Source organism: Macaca thibetana, chromosome 16 (assembly GCF_024542745.1).
Source record: "Macaca thibetana thibetana isolate TM-01 chromosome 16, ASM2454274v1, whole genome shotgun sequence".
Classification (NCBI taxonomy): Eukaryota; Metazoa; Chordata; class Mammalia; order Primates; family Cercopithecidae; genus Macaca; species Macaca thibetana.
Genome location: NC_065593.1, coordinates 24,358,272 through 24,378,700, shown reverse-complemented (window position 1 = coordinate 24,378,700; position 20,429 = coordinate 24,358,272). Strand labels below are relative to the sequence as shown.

Genomic DNA, 20,429 nt, shown 5'->3' with positions numbered 1-20,429 from the left:
TGCAAAAGGAAAAAATAATTTATGAGCTCAATACACATAGACAGCAGTTGACATTACCTGTTTCTCAAGGTTTTACTCTGTCACATATTTTGGTGGCTATTTTCTCCACGAAAACTGTTCTGTAGTCTACCTCTCCACTCAGTACTAGGTCTTGAATGTCTTCCTGTATCGGTAAGAACCAGCCATTTTCAATAATAATTTGGTAATTGGTTATAAAATGAGTAATTAATTGCACTACATTATTATCCTTTTGGTGGTTAAAGCCACCTTCAGCAGCTCTTGGGAATAAGCATCAGATATTAAATGATTTAAGGATCAGCTTCCTGAGATGCTACATGCTGAAATTCTGTGGATTTCTAGATTCTGCTTTGTTTTTTCCATGTAGGTATGTTCTAGGTGGTTTTGTTAGGGTGAAGGCACAGCTGTCAAGAAGCAGTTGGGGCTGGTGCCAGTGTTTGACTCCAGTAAGTCTTATGATTTGGTCTTGACTCTTGAATCTGGACTGTGTTTCCCCTGAACAAAATGTTACATAGCCTTCCAGCCTATTCAGGCGGGGAGGGATCACCCTCCCACCCCCGAAGTATTGTGAAAATGTGGCCACAGCATAGCATTATGGTTTCCACTAAAAAACCCCTCCCATTTACTCAACATTTGGCATGAGTTTATCTGAACCATTCTCTTAGGAGGCTGGGAGGATACTGAAGCATCCTGTGTTTAAAAGAATTTGTAGGTCTTTGGGGCCAGATTTTGATGGCATTTTTAGATTAGATCAGAAGGTAGGATGTAGCAGTTCTTTTTGGCACAAGAAAGAGGCATCTGAGCATTTAGCAAGAAATAAATATATATTCCCAGACGCACATGACAGATGTTGGACAGTGTCCTCACGTGACCCACTGAGAGGAAGGATACTATGTGTCCTGCCAATTTTGGTATTTATTCTGGAATCCCAGGCTACTGCAAGCTGTTGGGTTGGGTTTTTTTAGTGTGTGTGGTTTTCCTTAGTTGTTGAAGGAATTTCAGAAAAATCTTAGATGAGGATAAGAAGGGCAGTATAAACCCAAAATCACCTTTTTTTCCCCCTTTCCCTTCCTTTTTTTGCTCCATCTCAGCTTCCTAGGCTTGATTCATGGAGGGGGAGGGACAAGCCCTGGGGAGAGAAAAGCACAGAATTTGAGTCAGTAGATCTAGTTTCCATTCCTGGTTCACCCTCTTGCTGCAACCCTGAGAAGTTACTTCACATTTTTCATCCTTACCTGACCCCATCTATAAAATGAAAATCAAGAGATCCATCTCAGAGCGTTACTGTGAATAAAAATGTGTATGAATGTTTATTGTGTATTGTTGAGAGTTATTCAGATATGATTCTCATATTCCTCCAAGGCTACCCAGAAGACACATGTATGTGCCATTTATTCCCACTTCCATGGCATTTCTCACTGCATCCTGCCACCCCCAGACATATTCCATTCAAAACGGGAATGGAAAATGTTCCTAGAATTTCCTATATTGTGGTGTTTTCTGGATTTTAAGTACTATCTAGTGGTAGGGATGTGACTTAGGCTGCTTTTGGCTGCAAGTAATCAAATACCTCAATCAGGATTTCAGCAAGAAACAGCAGACTCAGATTAGGATTATTTGAGGAGGGTTTTTTATCTATCTATCTGTCTGTCTGTCTGTCTGTCTGTCTGTCTGTCTATCCATCTGTCTGTCTGTCAAGGCAAAGTCTCACTCTGTCACCAGGCTGGAGTACAGTGGCATGATCTCAGCTCACTGCAACCTCCGCCTTCCAGATTCAAGGGATTCTCCTGCCTCAGCCTCCCGAGTAGCTGGGACTACAGGCATGTGCCACCACTCCCAGCTAATTTTTGTATTTTTAGTACAGACGGGGTTTCACCATGTTGGCCAGAATGGTCTCGATCTCTTGACCTCGTGATCTGCCTGCCTCGGCCTCCCAAAGTGCTGGGATTACAGGCGTGAGCCATCGCGCCCGGCTGTTGAGGAGGGTTTTATAAAGGGACTATTTACAAGCGTGGCATTGTAGTGGAATCAAGGGTCTTGTATCAGCAGGGCTGTTTGGAAGCAGCTCCTAGACCCAAAAAGAGAGGAAGCAGTTCCTAGAACCTGGAAAGAGACTCTTGTTAGAGAAAGGCACTTTCAGAGGCAAGCAATAACTTTCTGTCAGAGAGACACAGCTAGCCCGAGGCAGCCCCGTGCTGAGGGAGCTAGAGGAGTAAATACCTTGCCCTCACTCTCTTTCCTCCAGTCTCCTTCCAGAACTCCCCATTAGCCAAACCCTCTGGAAGTCAGAAAACTAGGGTACCTGTTGTTGTGGTCTGTAGATCAGTCTCCGCAGCAGCAAACAGGGTGGAAAAGCTGAAGAATGGACCCTGCAGGGGCAAATAAAAGATATCTAGCCCAACACCCAGCTACAGGTAGTTTATAAGTTGTACCACTTATCTCCTTTAAAAAACACAGAAGTACTGTCTGTAATGGCTCAGTGGTAATGTAATCATGGACTCTGGTGTTCTACAGCTTTCGGTTCCACCTTCCTTTGTTAACAGCTTGGTCCTTGAGGTTATCTGATGATTGCCAGATGTCTGCCACATCGCTAGGCATCTGTAAATTGTACAGCATCTGGCTGAAGAAAAGGGGCATTTAAACTGGATAGGAAGACCTTCCCCAAAAGCTCCCCGCCCATTGGCCAGGACTGGGTCATATGGCCAAGAAAACAGAATTTCCAGGACTGGATAAAACATATTCGCAGCTGGGCACAGTGACTCATGCCTATAATCCTAGCACTTTGGGAGACCGAGGCGAGTGGATCACTTGAGGTCTGGAGTTCGAGACCAGTCTGGCCAACATGGCTAAACTCCGTCTCTACTAAAACTACAAAAATTAACCAGGTGTGGTGGTGGGCACCTACAAATCCCAGCTTCTGAGAAGGCTGAGGCAGGGGAATCATTGAACCCAAGGTGCAAAGGTTGCAGTGAGCCGAGATCATGCCACTTTACTCCAGCCTGGGCAAAAGAGCAAAACTCTGTCTTTAAAAAAAAAAAAAAAAAAAAAATGGCCAGGAGCAGTGGCTCATGCCTGTAATCTTAACACTTTGGGAGGCCAAGGCGGGCAGATCACGAGGTCAGGAGATCAAGACCATCCTGGCCAACATGGGGAAACCCCGTCTCTACTAAAAATACAAAAATTAGCTAGGCATGGTGGGGGCCTCCTGTAGTCCCAGCCAATCGGGAGGCTGAAGCAGGAAAATGGCATGAAGCCGGGAGACAGAGTTTACAGTGAGCCAAGATCACGCCACTGCATTCCAGCCTGGGCGACAAAGTGAGACTCCATCTCAAAAAAAACAAAAAAACAAAAAAAAAAAAACAGCATATTCATATTTATCCTCTGGATCTAGGGAAGTGCCACATTTCCTGAACCCATGGGATAGTGAACACCCAAATCAAATCAGGCTCTGACAGTAAGAAAAATGGCTGTTGGATATATAGCTGTTAGGGTCTGCAATCTATGATGTGTTATTAGGAAACCATGGCACTTGTAGGCTAACTGGCAAGTGAATAGGCCCAGCAGACTTGCCCAGCACTAAAGTGCCACTCCAGATCTGCCTGCTTAGAAGAGCAAAGAAAAAAATCCCCAGACTCCTGTGACTGTATGAAGCTCTATCAAGCCTTGCCATTTAGGTAAGCAGGAGAGGAAAATCCATAGAAAAATCTCACCCATTGTTTGTAGAAAAAGTCCATTTCCTGTCCAAGTGTTTAGATCTTGCATATTATATTTTATCCCAAGAGGCCTGTGGTGGTTTTCTCGAAGAGGCAGAGCCCTGATCCTAGCATTCTCTAGCTCCATGGTTAGCCAGGGTGGCCCTGGGTGTTTAATTTGAGGTGGCAGCTCTCTGTTTGAGGGCATTCACTTAGTGCTTTGACATTAGTAGAAGAGAAGTGTTCAAAGTGACACCAGGCTCCTGTACTGATTTATGAATTTGTAACAGTCTTAATCAGAGTATGAGGGTATGGGCCAAGCCCCTCTGAAATACAAGGGACTTTTTGTACCTCCAGTATATCATTAAGAGCCTGGAGAAGGCTAATGTTTAATATTTCCCATGAGATTTAAAAAGAAGGGTATCATAAACCTTATAGTATTCATATCTGATTTTATTTTTTCTGTTTTTTATAGATGGGGGATGGGAGCAAAACAAGAGGAGGGAGGTGGGGTGTGTCTGTGTGTGTGCCTGTGTTTTGAAACTCCATTAAACTGCTAGCAGCCCTGTTTGTTATTTTGCACTCTGATCCTGCAGGTATCTGGCAGATTTATGTTCCATTAGACAGGTTTAGATTTCAAGCAGACCATTTGCAAGCCGGACCGTGTGTCTGTGGTATTAGGTTTCAGTGTATAGGGGGCAAGGAAGAAAAACTGGGTGGTGACCAGGGAGAGTGTGTGCCACGTTTCCTCAGAAATGTCAGTTTTGATTCTTTTGAGTGCCCCGTCACAAGGGCCAGAGGAGGCAGGGTAGTCTTTTACCCTGACTTTGCTGGTGGAGACATTGAGGTCTAGTTAGCTGGTACACATTGGTCAGCTGGCAGCAGGCAACTTGAGAAGGAAAGACGTGGACTCCTGGTCAGCCAACAGCAATTGAGATTTAAAAGGATTTTCTTACTAGCTTTCCAGTTAAATAATCTTAAAGCATCTTGGGTGATGCACATCACACACAAAAAAATATTCAGATAATGCTTTTTCTCTTCCTTCATACAGGCTGCCTAACACCCTAAAAAGTAACTATAGACAGCCTAATTTTACTATAACTCCTGGCCCTTTTTTTTTTTTTTTTTTTTTTTTTTTTTAAAGAGACAATGTCTATATTGCCCTGGGCTAGTCTCACTCAACTCCTAGGCTCAAGTGATCAAAGTGATCATCATGCTTTAGCCTCCTGAGTAGCCACATTACAGGCGCAAGTACTCCATTTTTAGCAGCCTTTTCCTTTATATAACTTTCTCAGAGTTGATGTTTCACCAAACATGTAACAATATGAAAGTGGAAGCAAGATGATGGGACACCTTATGCATCTGTCATTTAAATTTCCTTCTTCTTGTGCTCACTTGGGCAGCACAAATACTAAAATTGGAACTATACAGAGAAGATTGGCATGGCTCCTGCACAAGGCTGACAACTTAAAAATATGTAAAAATAAAGATAAAATTTCCTCTTGTACATTAACCTAGGTAAAAGGCCAATTCTTTCCCAGAATGACCTAATCACCTTATGTATGTCTCTGTCTTTATATGAATCCACATTCAGGTCACAGGCCACTCAAGGGGGAAAAGGATCTGAGACTTGGTTATATCATCCAGGATATAGACCAACTCTGAAGTTCCTTTTTAGCAAGCTGTTTATTTGCTGCCTGCCTGGAAGGGGGTGGGAGGTGGGGAGTCGACTGAGTTTAAAATTTAACAGTTTAAGATAATAGATATGATCTTAATATATTACATCTATTCCTACCAGTGATGAAATGTTAGAATAAACTGTCTCAGGACAAAGCTTCATTGGAAAACAGTTTGGTGTAACCAACTAAAACATGATGAGTCCAGGCGTGGTGAGTCATGCCTGTAATGCCAACACTTTGGGAGGCCGAGGTAGGCAGATCACTTGAGGTCAGGAGTTTGAGACCAGCCTGGTCCAACATGGTGATACCCCGTGTCTACTAAAAATACAAAAATTAGCCAGGCATGGTGGCGCATGCCTATAATTCCAACTACTCTGGAGGCTGAAGCAGGATAATTGCTTGAACCAACAGAAGGGAAATAAGTTGTGGCATACTCATTACACTCTGTGGATTACCTTTATACACAGTGATGAATCTTTTAAAAAAAATCCATTGAGGAAGAATACATACAGTGGGATACCGTTTATATAAAGTTCAAGAATGCAAAACAAAGCAGTATTAAGAACAAACCATGTAGACACTATAAAGAAAAAGAAGGGAATGATAAGCACAAAATTCAGAATAGAGGTTACGCCTGAGTGGGGAGGAGTGAGAAGGGGTCCCCTGAGTGAGAAGCTACACGTGGAGTAGCAGCGTTTCACAGGCAACGGAGATGAATCAGCTGCTTGCCATTCTCCCTCCAGGTCCTGTTGCAAAAATGAAAACAAGGCAGCAGCATCAGACCTATCTTTAGATTGGCTTTTTTTTCACTCTCTCTTTTACAAGTGTCAGTTTAATTCCAGAGCCCCAACCCAGTATTTTCTAACGATTATCTCCCGAAGGAAGAGAAGGAAATCCATGCTGGTTACACAGCTGCAATGTCAGACTTCCTCTGAAACATGCACTGTTGCTTCCTATTAGCATAACTTCAGTCTCTCATTCTCTCCTGACTGATTAGCAATCTGCAGGCAATTTTAAAAACATGCTTTGGAGGGGCCAGGCGCAGTGGCTCACGCCTGTAATCCCAGCACTTTGGGAGGCCGAGGCAGGCAGATCACGAGGTCAGGAGATGGAAACCATCCTGGCTAACACAGTGAAACCCCATCTCTACTAAAAATACAAAAAATTAGCCGGCCGTGATGGTGGGCGCCTGTAGTCCCAGCTACTTGGGAGGCTGAGGCAGGAGAATGACGTGAACCCGGGAGGCGGAGCTTGCAGTGAGCCAAGATCACGGCACTGCACTCCAGCCTGGGTGATGGAGCAAGACTCCATCTCAAAAAAACAAAAACAACACACACACACACACAAACATACTTTGGAGGGTTCTTGGGATCATGAAACTTCTCATTTGCCTGTTCTATTATTAGAAGAGTGAGAACAGCCACCCCTTGAGAGGTCTCCCCAGGCATTTGCATCCCAGGCATTGTCCTACTGTGGTGGGTGAGAGAAGCTGGTGCAGGTTTGAACATCCTCATGATAGGTGAGGGATAGAAATTGGAGAATAGAGTCATATTTATTTCAGGAAACAAGGATGCCGCATATAGGAGAAGAAACTGAGGAAACCACTGGCCTCAGTTGGTCATAATGTACAACTTAGGCCCCACCTATCCAAACAGCTTTCCCCTTCCCATAGCCACTCACTTGTTTGAGATACGTGTTATGTTGTCTCCTCCTAGGGGTGGCTGGAGCTCATGCAGCTTGGGAAGGGTGAAAACCCCATCTTATACCCAGCTGATTGATTACAGCTTGTCTTCATAAAAAGATTGACCTACTCCTTCCCAGGAAAGCAGCCCTCTGCTGTGCAGGCATGAGTCAGAGAGAGCCCCACCCAAGCAGCAGACAGGCAGGGGGAGCTGAGAGCAGGTGCAGAGTTGAGAACAAACAGGGGGTCACATTAGTGCAGGCGCCTGAGCATGACTCGGCAGAGCCCAGGCATGGCCCAGAGCCCAGGGCAAGTTGTTTTGGGCTGAGTTTCCCATTCCACCCTGCGGTTTGGTAACTCCTCATCAGCTTGTAAGTCATGGAGACCACACCCCCAAGGACCACACTTAGTGACCTGTTTCCTGGGCAGATGAACCTGACCATCCACAGGGCCACCTTTCTCTTTTTGGCTGGGATTTTGGGAACTGTTTAAGAGTGTATATTATTTAAGAGTGTATATTATTTAAGAGTATATTATTCTAATATAGACACTAATTTCAAATGTGTTTGAGGTTCTTTTTTACTTAATAGTATACCTTGTTTATCATTCCACTAAAATACCTGACAGGTCTTTTTTCCCTTTTAATTTTTTTTTTTTCTTATCACAGAAGACTTCTGTAGACCTGACAGTTTTTAAACAGCTTCACAGCATATAGTTGTATGGATTATAATGTAAATCCTTTTTTGTTGTTGTTGTTTGGTGTCTCATCTTTTAGTATCACAAATAGTGTCATAGTAAATATCTTTTTTTGTTTGTCTGTTTGTTTATTTGAGATGGAGTTTCGCTCTGGTGCCCAGGCTAGAGTGCATTGGTGCAATCTCGGCCCACTGCAACCTCTGCCTCCCAGGTTCAAGGAATTCTGCTGTCTCAGCCTCCCGAGTAGCTGGGATTACAGCTACCCGCTACCACGCCCAGCTAATCTTTGTATTTTTAGTAGCGACGGGGTTTCACCATGTTGGCCAGCTGGTCTCGAACTCCTGACCTCAAGCGATCCGCCCGCCTCAGCCTACCAAAGTGCTGGGATTGCAGGCATGAGCCACGGCAGCCAGCCAGTAAATATCTTTATATATCTTTTCTTTATTTATTTATTTTTTTTTTTTTTTTTTTTTTTTTGAGACGGAGTCTCGCTCTGTCGCCCAGGCTGGAGTGCAGTGGCGCGATCTCGGCTCACTGCAAGCTCCGCCTCCCGGGTTCACGCCATTCTCCTGCCTCAGCCTCCCGAGTAGCTGGGACTACAGGCGCCCACAACCGCGCCCGGCTAATTTTTTGTATTTTTAGTAGAGACGGGGTTTCACCGTGGTCTCGATCTCCTGACCTTGTGATCCGCCCGCCTCGGCCTCCCAAAGTGCTGGGATTACAGGCGTGAGCCACCGCGCCCGGCCTTTTTTTTATTTTTTTTGAGACAAGGTCTTGCTCAGTCACCCAGGCTGAGTGCAGTGACGCAATCTCAGCTCACTGCAGCCTCACCCTCCTGGGCTCAAGCAATCCTCCCGCCTCAGCCCCCTGAGTAGCTAAGACTACAGTCATATGCCACCACACCTGGATAGTTTTTTATATTTTTGTAGAGATGGAGTTTTACCATGTTGCCCAGGCTGGTCTCGAACTCCTGGGCTCAAGCAATGCACCCGCCTCGGCCTCCTAAAAAGTGCTGGGATTACTGGTGTGAGCCACCTCACCTGGCCATATGGATATCTATATGCACTTGTAATAGCATTCCTCCAAGAAAAATTTATTAAGGAAAAAATGTTGGTGAAAATGTTAAATTTGGAGAGCTATTGCCAGATTTCAGTCTTAAAATCTACAGTTCAGCTGGGTGTGGTGGGGGGCCAATGTGGGCAGATCACTTGAGGTCAGAAGTTCAAGACCAGCCTGGTCAACATGGCGAAACCCCGTCTCTACTAAAGATACAAAAATTAGCCAGGCGTGGTGGCATGTTCTTGTAACCCAGCTACTCGGGAGGCTGAGGTGGGAGAATTGCTTGAACCTGGGAGGCAGAGGTTGCAGTGAGCTGAGATTATGCCACTGCACTGCAGCATAGGCAACAAAGCGAGACTCTGTCTGAAAAAAAAACAAAAAACAAAAATTTTGAATTCACACTCCTACCAGTGTATGAGAGGGCTTGTTTAGCCATACCATCATCAACACTGGCTATTACCAACCATTTTAATTCCTGTCAGACTGATAGGTAAAAAAAATCTCACACTCATTTGTTGTTGTTTTGCTTTGTTTTTTGCTATTAAATTGAGTGTCTTTTCAAACGTTAATTGCCTAGTCCACTGAGCAATAACAAAGCATTTTTACAAGTTAAGATTTATCTGGGGGTGTTTTCCTGGGAGGGTGCTGATTATCTTTACAAACCAGATTAAGATATTTCCTGTGTATGTCCTCCACAGCAAACAGCGGCATAACAAACTATGGAGATCTCATTCAGATAGTGACCTCTCAGACCACCACGAACCCATCTGCAAACCTGGGCTAGAACTCAACAAGAAGGAGATCACCACCTCAGCAGACCAGATTGCTGAGGTGAAGACCATGGAGAGTCACCCACCCATACCTCCTGTCTTTGTGGAACATGTGGTCCCACAAGATGCAAATCAGAAAGGCCTGTGTACCAAAGAAAGAATGATCTGCTTGGAGTTTACTTCTACGGAATTTCATGCTGGACAGATTGAGGATGAATTAAACTTAAATGACATCAATGGATGCTCATCAGGGTGTTGTCTGAATGAATCAAAATTTCCTCTTGACAACTGCCATGCATCCAAAGCCTTAATTCAGCCTGGACATGTCCCAGAAATGGCCAACAAGTTTCCAGACTTAACAGTGGAAGATTTGGAGACAGACGCACTGAAAGCAGACATGAATGTCCACCTACTGCCTATGGAAGAATTGACATCTCGACTGAAAGACCTCCCCATGTCCCCTGATCCTGAGTCACCAAGCCCCCAACCCAGTTGCCAGACTGAAATCTCAGATTTCAGTACAGATCGCATTGACTTTTTTAGTGCCCTAGAGAAGTTTGTGGAGCTCTCCCAAGAAACCCGGTCACGATCTTTTTCCCATTCAAGGATGGAGGAACTGGGTGGAGGAAGGAGTGAGAGCTGTCGACTGTCAGTGGTAGAAGTAGCCCCTTCCAAAGTGACAACTGATGACCAGAGAAGCAGCTCTTTGAGTAATACTCCCCATGCATCAGAAGAATCTTCAATGGATGAGGAACAGTCAAAGGTAAAAATTGTCTTTGTAGTTTTCCACCTAATGAAGTTCTCTTCAAAGGTAAAGTATTTGGGATTCTGTTATGTTTATTTTTGATGGAGAATCTGCCTGAGATTTTCCTTGAAAACTTAGGGTTTAAATATTTTTTAAAGAATTTGCCTTTTAGGAATTTACCTTTCTGGTGTCATTGGAAGCACTTCTAAGAGGGGATGACAGAGGAAGGAGTGAACCAAAAACAAGTGTCCTGGCTGAACAATGAGAAGCCCAAAGATGGCCGGGCACGGTGGCTCACACCTGTAATCCCAGCACTTTGGGAGGCCAAGGCAGGCGGATCACAAGATCAGGAGATTGAGACCATCCTGACCAACATGGTGAAACCCCATCTCTGCTAAAAATACAAAAATTAGCTGGGTGTGGTGGCGTGTGCCTGTAGTCCCAGCTACTTGGGAGGCTGAGGCAGGAGAATCGCTTGAACCCGGGAGGCGGAGGTTGCAGTAAGCCGAGATCGCGCCACTGCACTCCAGCCTGGCAACAGAGTGAGCCTTCATCTCAAAAAAAAAAAAAAAGAGAATCAAAAGGAAATGAATTTGCCAGCAGACAGAATCCTAAAATTCTTTGTGGATTTTAGGATACTCTTACAAGCCATCTCAAACCAGGGAAAGAATCACTATATCACATCAATTCTAAGACTCACACTTATTCTAAGACTCACAAGTTATTCATATTTTGATACTTCTGACATCTTAAATACTTAATACAATATAGTAGTTGGGGAATAAACTGTGACAGATTTACTCTAACATACCAAACTTCACTTAATGATTTTAGTGGAGCTAGTCATAGATTCTTTGCATCTCCTGATGTCTGTCTGCTTATATTTACCACTTTGTCCATTAACGATTTGTTCTCTCTCCTTAACTACCCCACTGTGATTCTTGCCTCTGCTTCTGTCTTTTCACCACCCCCAAAGCTGTGCCTCTGTTTCCTTTCTACTGAGAAGGCAGACTGCTTGTGCTCTCCTTTGGACCAGTGACTATAGCAGCACTGACAGAAATAGCCTTCTCCACAGTCCCTGGTCATATGAGCACTCCTTCCATGGCCCATGCACATACAGGGCCCACTGTGGCTTCTCTCCCAGTCTTGGCAAGTTTGCCTCTGCCTGATGTCATGGCACATTTCCCCCAAAGGCATTACTGACCCTGTTAGATTATACTAACTATGACTCTCTTTTGAAGGAGAAAGACCAGAACAGTTCCAAGGAAATATACTTTGAAGGCTTATAAAAATGTTAACTAGATTGATACTCATAATGATACTACTTTAAGAGGTATCCAAGGGCTATTCCCAGATTTTGAGATTCTTCTGTTTTTTGTTTTGTTTTGTTTTGTTTTGTTTTTTTACAGTAGGACTTGATTTTGCATTGGTCAGTATTCTTTGGCCTTGTTCTAAATCCATCTGGGAATTTATAGCTGGTAAAATAGTAAAATACTAGAGAGTTATGGTTTCTAAGTTTGCTAAGGCATGTGACTGTGTAAGCCAAGTAAACCTTTCCCAGAAGGAACCATGTGAAACTTAGAGATTGGGTAGTCAGACAGTGCATTCTCCCTGCTTGTAGGTACTGGGATGCTGCTGCTAGCGGAAGCAGTGAGAGGATGTGAGTGACAGCTAGCAAGACAGAGGAGTGAAGAGAACAGTGAGTCTCCAAATCAGAAATCAAATGATAGCCTCGTCCATCTAGCTCTATCACCAGGACATATCTAAGGACGTATCTTAGCCTTGAATGGAACTCTTTCCCTCAGATAGGTTAGGATCAAACTGAAAGTTGATAGGCCATGGGGGAAAGGTTTCATTTACTACAGTGTGGCCTGAATCCTGGAGGCTCATAGTCTTAGGAAAATATAGATTATAGGAGACTCCAAAAATATTTGCTTTTCATTTGGGAGCAAAGTTTTGGATTGGAATTCTGCTTGAGTAAACAGAACAGAAAGTTTAGTAGAGAATAACACAACCTATCACAAATTTTATGTCTAGCCTTGATGAATCCAGTTTTTTCTTGTAGTCTGACAAAACAGATGGGTAGAGTATGGTCCCAGGAACTCTATGATTGGTATTCTCATAGTCAGATAGGTTGTCCTGGATCAGAGGATTAATAAGCAGAAAATCAAGCATTTTCAGTTAGACTACAATTTGCCATAATCTTCTCACTACTTTCTCTTCTTAGGCAATTTCAGAACTGGTCAGCCCAGACATCTTCATGCAGTCTCACTTGGAAAATGCAATTTCAGTCAAAGAAATTGTCACTGAAATTGAGTCCATCAGTCAAGGAGTTGGACAGATTCAACTGAAAGGAGACATCTTATCCAACCCGTGCCATACACCAAAGAAGAACAGCATCCATGAGCTGCTCTTTGAGAGGGCCCAGACCCCAGAGAACAAACCTGGACATCTGGAGCAAGACGAGGGCTCCTGCACAGCCCAGCCTGAACTAGCCAAAGACTCAGGGATGTGCAACCCAGAAGGCTGCCTAACCACATGCTCATCTACAGCAGACTTGGAAGAAGGGGAACCAGCTGAGGGGGAACAAGAGCTCCAGGGCTCAGGGATGCACCCAGGTGCCAAGTGGTACCCTGGGTCTGTGAGGCGAGCCACCTTGGAGTTTGAAGAGCGCTTACGGCAGGAGCAAGAGCATCATGGTGCTGCCTCAACATGTACCTCATTGTCCACTCGTAAGAATTCAAAGAATGATTCTTCTGTGGCAGACCTGGCACCAAAAGGGAAGAGTGACGAAGCCACCCCAGAACATTCATTTGTCCCCAAGGAACCAGAGATGAGCAAAGGCAAAGGGAAATACAGTGGGCCTGAGGCTGGCTCACTGTCCCATTCTGAGCAGAATGCCACTGTTCCAGCTCCCAAGGTGCTGGGGTTTGACCACTTGCCAGCTCCTCAGGAGGGCCCAGGGTCGGATACTGGAACACAGCAGGAAGGAGTCCTGAAGGATCTGAGGACTGTGATTCCATACCAGGAGTCTGAGACACAGGCAGTCCCTCTTCCCCTTCCCAAGAGGGTAGAAATCATTGAGTATACCCACACAGTTACATCACCCAATCACACTGGGCCAGGGAGTGAAATAGCCACCGGCGAGAAGAGCGGAGAGCAAGGACTAAGGAAAGTGAACGTGGAAAAATCTGTCACTGTGCTCTGCACACTGGATGAAAATCTAAACAGGACTCTGGACCCCAACCAGGTTTCTCTGCACCCCCAAGTGCTACCTCCGCCTCATTCTTCCTCTCCTGAGCACAACAGGCCCACTGACCACCCGACCTCCACGCTGAGTAGCCCTGAAGACAGAGGCAGCAGCCTGTCAACAGCCCTGGAGACAGCGGCACCTTTTGTCAGTCATACAACCCACTTACTGTCTGCCAGTTTGGATTACCTGCATCCCCAGACTATGGTTCACCTGGAGGGCTTCACAGAGCAGAGCAGCACCACAGATGAGCCCTCTGCAGAACAGGTTAGCTGGGAAGAAAGTCAGGACAGCCCTCTCTCCAGTGGCAGTGAGGTGCCATATAAGGACTCCCAGCTGAGTAGCGCAGACCTAAGTTTAATTAGCAAACTTGGTGACAACACTGGGGAGTTACAGGAGAAACTGGACCCATTGCCTGTAGCCTGTCGACTACCACATAGCTCTAGTAGTGAAAACATAAAGGGTCTCAGCCACAGCCCCGGTGTGGTGAAGGAGCGTGCTAAAGAAATCGAGTCTCGAGTGGTTTTCCAGGCAGGGCTCACCAAACCATCCCAAATGAGGCGCTCAGCTTCTCTCGCCAAATTAGGTTACTTGGACCTCTGTAAAGACTGCTTACCAGAGAGGGAGCCTGCCTCCTGTGAATCCCCTCATCTCAAACTGCTTCAGCCTTTCCTCAGAACAGACTCAGGCATGCATGCCATGGAGGACCAAGAGTCCCTAGAAAACCCAGGTGCCCCCCACAACCCAGAGCCCACCAAGTATTTTGTAGAACAGCTCACAACAACAGAGTGTATTGTACAGAGCAAGCCAGTGGAGAGGCCCCTTGTGCAGTATGCCAAAGAATTTGGTTCCAGTCAGCAGTGTTTGCTTCCCAGGGCAGGACCTGAATTGACTAGTTCTGAAGGAGGCCTTCCCATGCTACAGACCCAGGGACTGCAGTGTGCATGCCCAGCTCCAGGGCTGGCCGTGGCACCCCGTCAGCAACACGGCAGAACTCACCCCCTTAGGAGACTGAAAAAGGCAAATGACAAAAAACGGACAACCAACCCCTTCTATAATACCATGTGATTCTGAGCCTACACATGTGACTTTCTAGAAGAAATGTTTGTAAAAGGGGCAGGTGTAATATGTAAGGAACATGCACTTTATTGGTTAATTTTATAATATTTTGGTCATTTTACTGTTTCTGGCGCATGCAGGGTTTGGGTTTTCAGTGTGTATGTGTGTGTATATGTAAGGGGAAAGAGAGCTTGATCTGGATGGCAAGACCGTTTATCATTTTTTATTTTAAAAAAATCAAACCTCAAAAAAGTCATTTTCAGAGAACACCTTTATCAAAGGCAAATTGCTGTTTTTCAGTCAGCTGCCACCTGCCTCTCATTTTGCCCTCTGAGAAAAGGCATGGTTCCTTGATTGAGGGAAGGAAACAGATTCGGAGGAAATTATTTGGAGATAAAGCTGGGAATTGGAAATGTTCCCCTGCCTTTGTGATGATGGTTTGGTTTCCAGACCTGAGGCATCCAATGGGCTAAAGGGCAGCCAGAAGTCAGAGGGCTCTCAGCCTTTGTCCAGCCGCAGCCCTTTAGAGTTCCTGAAGGAGGCAGGTTCCGCTTTGCTTTAAAAGAGGATCTTCCGGTATTCCAGAGTGTATCATTACAGTAAGGCATGATAATGGCCAGCTCTGCAAATTTATCATATAGTTTCTTCCCCAAGAAAATTATTTTTGATATTAAAACAGGACCCCAAATCCAAGTGGTCTTCTGTAGAGGAAAGCATGATAAGAGGAGGAAGACATAAAGTTGGGGGTGGAGAGGCTGCTGCCCAGAAACTGCTGGGTTGGTGGATCCACACAGATGGGCATCTTGGCTCTCCCTACCAGAAAAATGTGCCTGCAGTGTCCTCCCAACTGAAAACAACAGTGACATGTTTGAAAAGCAGCAATCGAAAGTCAGTGTGTTCTTGTAAAATGAATACGTATGTAGGGTTTTAACCCTTCCATTACTTGAATAATTCTTTGGGCCTTCTGAGTTTAATGGCCATATTTTCTTCCAGTTTATTTTCCTTCCCCATGCTGTTGTCCCCATGCTGCCTATTTTTTTAAATGTCATAGATTATATTTGAATTGTTAACATTACATATGTTTAACATCCATTGAATGCAATATTTTATTTTCGGTATTATCACTGTTAACACTTTTTTTCCTTTTCCTGGAAGGTTTGTCATTTCTCTAAAGTTTGTACACAGTATTTATGTACATAATATTGTCACTGTCTTACAGTGTCTTGTTGTTCATTATGTAGGGTATTTTTGATTTATTCTTTTTAAGAAGGAGTAGAGTTGCAACTGGAAAACACACAGACACCAGAAATAAAACTGTTGGGTGTTGATAGGAATCTGTACAGTATGTTGATGGTGGTTGTAGTTGTTTAAATGGAGACTTCTAATCACCAGCTCCTGCCAAATTATGCATTAGTAACTTCTTCCTCAGAGACACCCCTAAAGGCTCCCATTAGGTTACAGCGTGACTGAAAGCTGATTTCTTTCTGAGACTGAAATCCCAGAACATTGTTTGCCTGTATCTCAACCACAACCAGGAAGTATACGTGAGTTGCTCAGAGTGGAAGCTTCTAGTGGAGGCTGAAGGCCACAGGGGAGGCCTCAGCCAGGGGCAGGTGCCCACAGTGACTCCATTTAGGATGCTGTCGCTTTGCTACTGTTGTGGAGATCCTTAACGCAGCAGCACCTGCCATAAGCAAGCCTCTTGTAGCTTCTTACAGAAGACAGATTTAGTCTAGCATGAAACACCTCTGCAGCTCACTAAAACTGAAGAGGCTTGCAGATTTGCTTTCTGTTAGCTTTCGTTGATGTCCACATTACTGAGGATTGACTGAGTACAGACTGGAGACAGGTTTTTGGCTCGTCACAACACTGAAGAGGAAAATACAAATGCACAGACTGTCAGCGTGATGTCAGAGGCCAGAGTTTGGTGGGGGCAGATGGCAGGGTAACCCAAAAGATGCAGAAAAGGTAGACGGGGCCACTGGGGCTTAAGAGGAGCTGTGAAGTTGTGTGGAAGCCGAGGTTGGGTCTGACATCACTGTCAGGAGGCGGGTTGGACAGAAACCAGTTGCTAAAAGCATCTTTATGGTGTAGTGATTATGTGTATCCTGTGCTGTTGCTCAGTAGTTTCCTTGAATGTTCAAGTATATCATCCACACAGTTTTGTGATTCCTGGATATTTGTGTGTTGTAAAGTGTTTTGTTAGGTGGTATGAACTAATGTGAAGAGGCTTGAGACAGGGTTATGGATTTCCGGGGCTCTTCCATCTAGAATGCCCTGCCTTCTTGAAGCAGTTCCACCACCAATATGATGGGGAAGGGCAGGAAATTGTGGCAGAGTGGGGAGAGGATTTGCCTGGAAGTTCAGAGAGTGGCATCCACTCATGGTAACCCCTTACCATGATGACATCCCACACACTAAGAGGTACAAGCAGGACCAGAGTTTTGGACTTTTCCCTCTTCTCCCCTCCACTGTGTTTAATGTTCACTCATTGCATTAAATAACAACAAAGATGGGACAAAACCCACTAATGCTGTGGGGAAAAAATTTTTTTAAGAGCAAAGGAAAGTCTTTCTGCCTTTTTATAATTACATTTTTTTTTATCGTTTAATTTACCTGCCTAATAAACATCTTCTACAGAGTGTCTGTAATTCAGCCATGCCAAGGAGTGTTTGCCAGCCTTTTCAGACTCCCAGAATTGGGTGTTCCTGGGTTATTTACACAGCTGAGCAGTGTCCAGGGGAGGTGCGTAATGAACTGTCAAGGACTTTGCAGACTGTCTTCTCTTCAGACTCTTTTATATCTCCAGTGGCCTCTTTCCCTTTTCTTCTGTGCATGGAAAGCCCAGACCTGAAAGAGCAGATAGACTGGCAAAGATGAATAGGAAACACTTTGACTCTTGCCCAGTGTCTACCTCTCTCTCTCTCTCTCTTTCTCTTTCTCTTTCTCTCAACCACCAATAGACTCTCACTTATTTTGGAGGAGTGTGTGTGCATGTGTACACATATGTACATATGTAAAAAGAGTTGATGTTTTGATGCATGGGGTAAAAGCTCCAGAAGCATACAGAACTTGAGCTGAACCTGGTCAGTAGAAAGGGAAACCCCAACCTTTCTTGATTTTTGGAAACACCCAGGAGTAATGGATACTCTAGTAGACATGTGGTACTATAGTACTGTAATACTCATCTCTCCTAATTTTAGTTGCCTTTCAGATTCTAAATGTTTGGGATCATTCCTATCATCTCAGTCTCTTCAGGATCTTTAGTATTTTCCTGGTTCTGAGGAGGCTTGAGACAGGGTTATGGATTTCTTGATTCTGTCTTTTTCCCTACTGATAGTTCCTCTTTCTAATTTTCTAACTACCCAGAGCTCCAAGGACAGCCTCAAGATCTCAGTGCCCCAGGCTTTGAGCCCCCTGCTCACAGGCCCCAGACAGATGCTGTTGGGTAAACCCAAAGCTTCCTATGAGAAGCTTCTGAGATGTAGCAGGTCACAGAAGTGTTCACCTGTTTCATCTGAGGATTTCAGTTCTGAAGCGATCTAGGCATGTTTGGTAAAAATGTTTTTGTGAGAGTTCTTTTTTTAAGAACACATTATGCAAAAAGTCACTTTTAAGGGCATTTAAAAATTTTTAAATAAAGCCATTCTTTGGCTTTTTTGGACTATTTGTGGATGCTTTGTTTACATTTTGAATATTAAAATGTGCATCATCCTGTCGGCCACACAGTCCTGCAGGCATCAGTGCCCTAGCTGTCCTGTGAGTCCTCATGCAGAGCAGTGCCATCATGGTCAGCCCTTGTGAATAAGTGGGTATACCCTGAAGCTGACTTCCATCTATGTCCTGCCCTCCCATCCAGCACTCTCTATGGAAATAGTTGTCATTTCCTCAGTGATGGTGTGTCTTATAGTGATGGTTGTAATGGCGAATGGCTAGTGTCATTTTGTTTAATTTTGTTTTGCTTTTGATGGTGGATAAGATGAAATTTTAGCTGTTTCAGCATCAATCCAACTTAAAAGCATCTTGGACTTTGTTTTCCCTTCCTAACTAAAAGATCAAGGCATGTTTTAGACACAAGCATATTTGCTGTCTCAACTCCTCTGACACCCATATTAGGAAAAGGCCTGCCACCAAAGCAGGAAGCTGCACACTCCTAACCCTTCTCCCAGGGTGTGGGGTCCCTTGACGCCATGAAAAGCTATTGCAAGGTGCTTCTGTACTTTTCCAGCCTGGAAATGGAGGGTGACTAGCCCTGGTTCCTGCTATGAGAAGATAACCAGCCTCATTTTCTCAGTGCCCCAGAGATCTAGGATAGGATTTCTAAACTGGAATCATCCTTAATCAGCTTGAAGATCCCCTAAGAGGCATTTGACTGGTGCTGCCATCTGTGTCCTCAAAGCAATGCTGGTGGCAGCGTCCTGTGTACACGTGCAGAGCTAATACCCAAACTAAAACCTGGGTAACTGGCCCTGAAGTGCTTGTAAGCCCACAGGGAAATGTTTGAATTTTACGTTTTGTTGGGTTTTGGTTTGCTTGGCATATCTAAAGGTGCCTTTTATTTTATTTTATTTTTTTTTTTTTTCTTTCTGCTTTGTTTTGCAGGACTTGTTCTAACATGGAAAACAAGTCCAGAAGACTCCTTCTGACTGTTACCTTTGCCCCAAGCCACCCCAAACTTTTATGCTCACATTTTATTAAAGCAGGTGCTCCCTGGAATCTCTGGGACCTTTTTGAGGCATTTGAAGCAGAATATAGAGTGGTCTCATCTCCTTCCTTAATCTTCCTGGTGGTTGGGATGTTCCACTTGTATCATAGATTTTTTTATTACTGATGTGCTCCGCTGTTTTTAAATGTGAACTTGTGTGCAAATGTGCAGATTCAATGTTCTTGTTACAGATTGAATAAATTTTTATTTTGAAGATGAAACGTGTACTTACTTCATCAGATGCAATAAAGGAGGGGGGTGCTGGAGAAGGAGGGAGGGTCAGAAGAAGAAACACAGTGAACAGCAGTAGTTTTCAGTGATTGATCCCAATCATGTCACCCTGAAGAGAGCGCTGAGCCCCCAAAAATAAATGAAACACCTCAGCCCACTGAAAAATTTCTAGAAATGGGACATGAACATCTTGAGATATTTAGTGGTGCCATTCATCACATACAAGGCAGGGCTATCATCTAGGAAGAGCTCAGTTTCCAGTTCCCAATTGCTAACAAAATTTGCTGAAGTTCCCCCCGCTCCCCCGCCAAAAGAGAAAAAACTGCTTTGAACTAAAGTCAGCCTGCTTCATTCTGAATCATCCATATCAAGTGGGAGGGGCACAGTGCTGGTCTTTAGCTGGAGTGCATGATGGTGAAGGTAAGGTCTTTCACCCTGGGATCCCTGACCAATCTAGATAAGCTCAGTCTTGGTTTTCTAGCCAAAGCAGATGGACCAAATCATGGCTAAGTTGCCAGCTACCTCATCCAGAAAATGGCTTCCTAAAAGATGAAATCCATGACTGTCTTCTATGGATTGCCGTTCAGAGATAACAGTTCAAAAGGGAGGCACGAAGCCCAAGTAGCTCCTTTCCTTGATTGGTTCTTCTTGCCTTAACTCTGCCCACTCACAGCTCTGCCAGGCCTTGGCAGCCAGAAGAAGGCTAGAGGGCAGGGCTGAGCTACGCCAGGCCCAAGCAAATATCTGAATCCCTGTACTCAGAAAGCACCACCCTTCCTAGATGATGGAACTGAAGGGAGCATGCATTGAAGGATTCCTGCTTCCTAGTCCCAAGCCCTTCCCT

The 20,429-nt window shown here is 44.6% G+C and overlaps 2 protein-coding genes and 1 non-coding gene across 7 annotated transcripts in view; 2 read left to right on the top strand and 1 right to left on the bottom strand.

Annotated features, from left to right (window-relative positions):
- NSRP1 (nuclear speckle splicing regulatory protein 1) overlaps positions 1–7,030 on the bottom strand; it is a 554,990-nt gene extending 547,960 nt beyond the window's left edge. The window contains exon 1 of the mRNA XM_050763322.1: positions 7,027–7,030. The gene's annotated coding sequence lies outside the window, so the exon portion shown is untranslated. The remainder of the gene's footprint in view (positions 1–7,026) is intronic.
- SSH2 (slingshot protein phosphatase 2) overlaps positions 1–19,575 on the top strand; it is a 306,380-nt gene extending 286,805 nt beyond the window's left edge. For all 5 annotated transcript variants that reach the window (XM_050763298.1, XM_050763296.1, XM_050763297.1 and 2 more), the window contains 2 exons: positions 9,524–10,358; positions 12,568–19,575. In XM_050763298.1, coding sequence (XP_050619255.1) covers positions 9,524–10,358; positions 12,568–14,658 — 2,926 coding nt within the window. In that variant the 3' untranslated portion in view covers positions 14,659–19,575. The remainder of the gene's footprint in view (positions 1–9,523; positions 10,359–12,567) is intronic.
- LOC126939982 (U6 spliceosomal RNA) lies at positions 5,098–5,205 on the top strand. The gene has a single exon (XR_007720516.1). It is a non-coding gene; the product is annotated as a U6 spliceosomal RNA (small nuclear RNA).
- Positions 19,576–20,429: the final 854 nt, after the last annotated feature.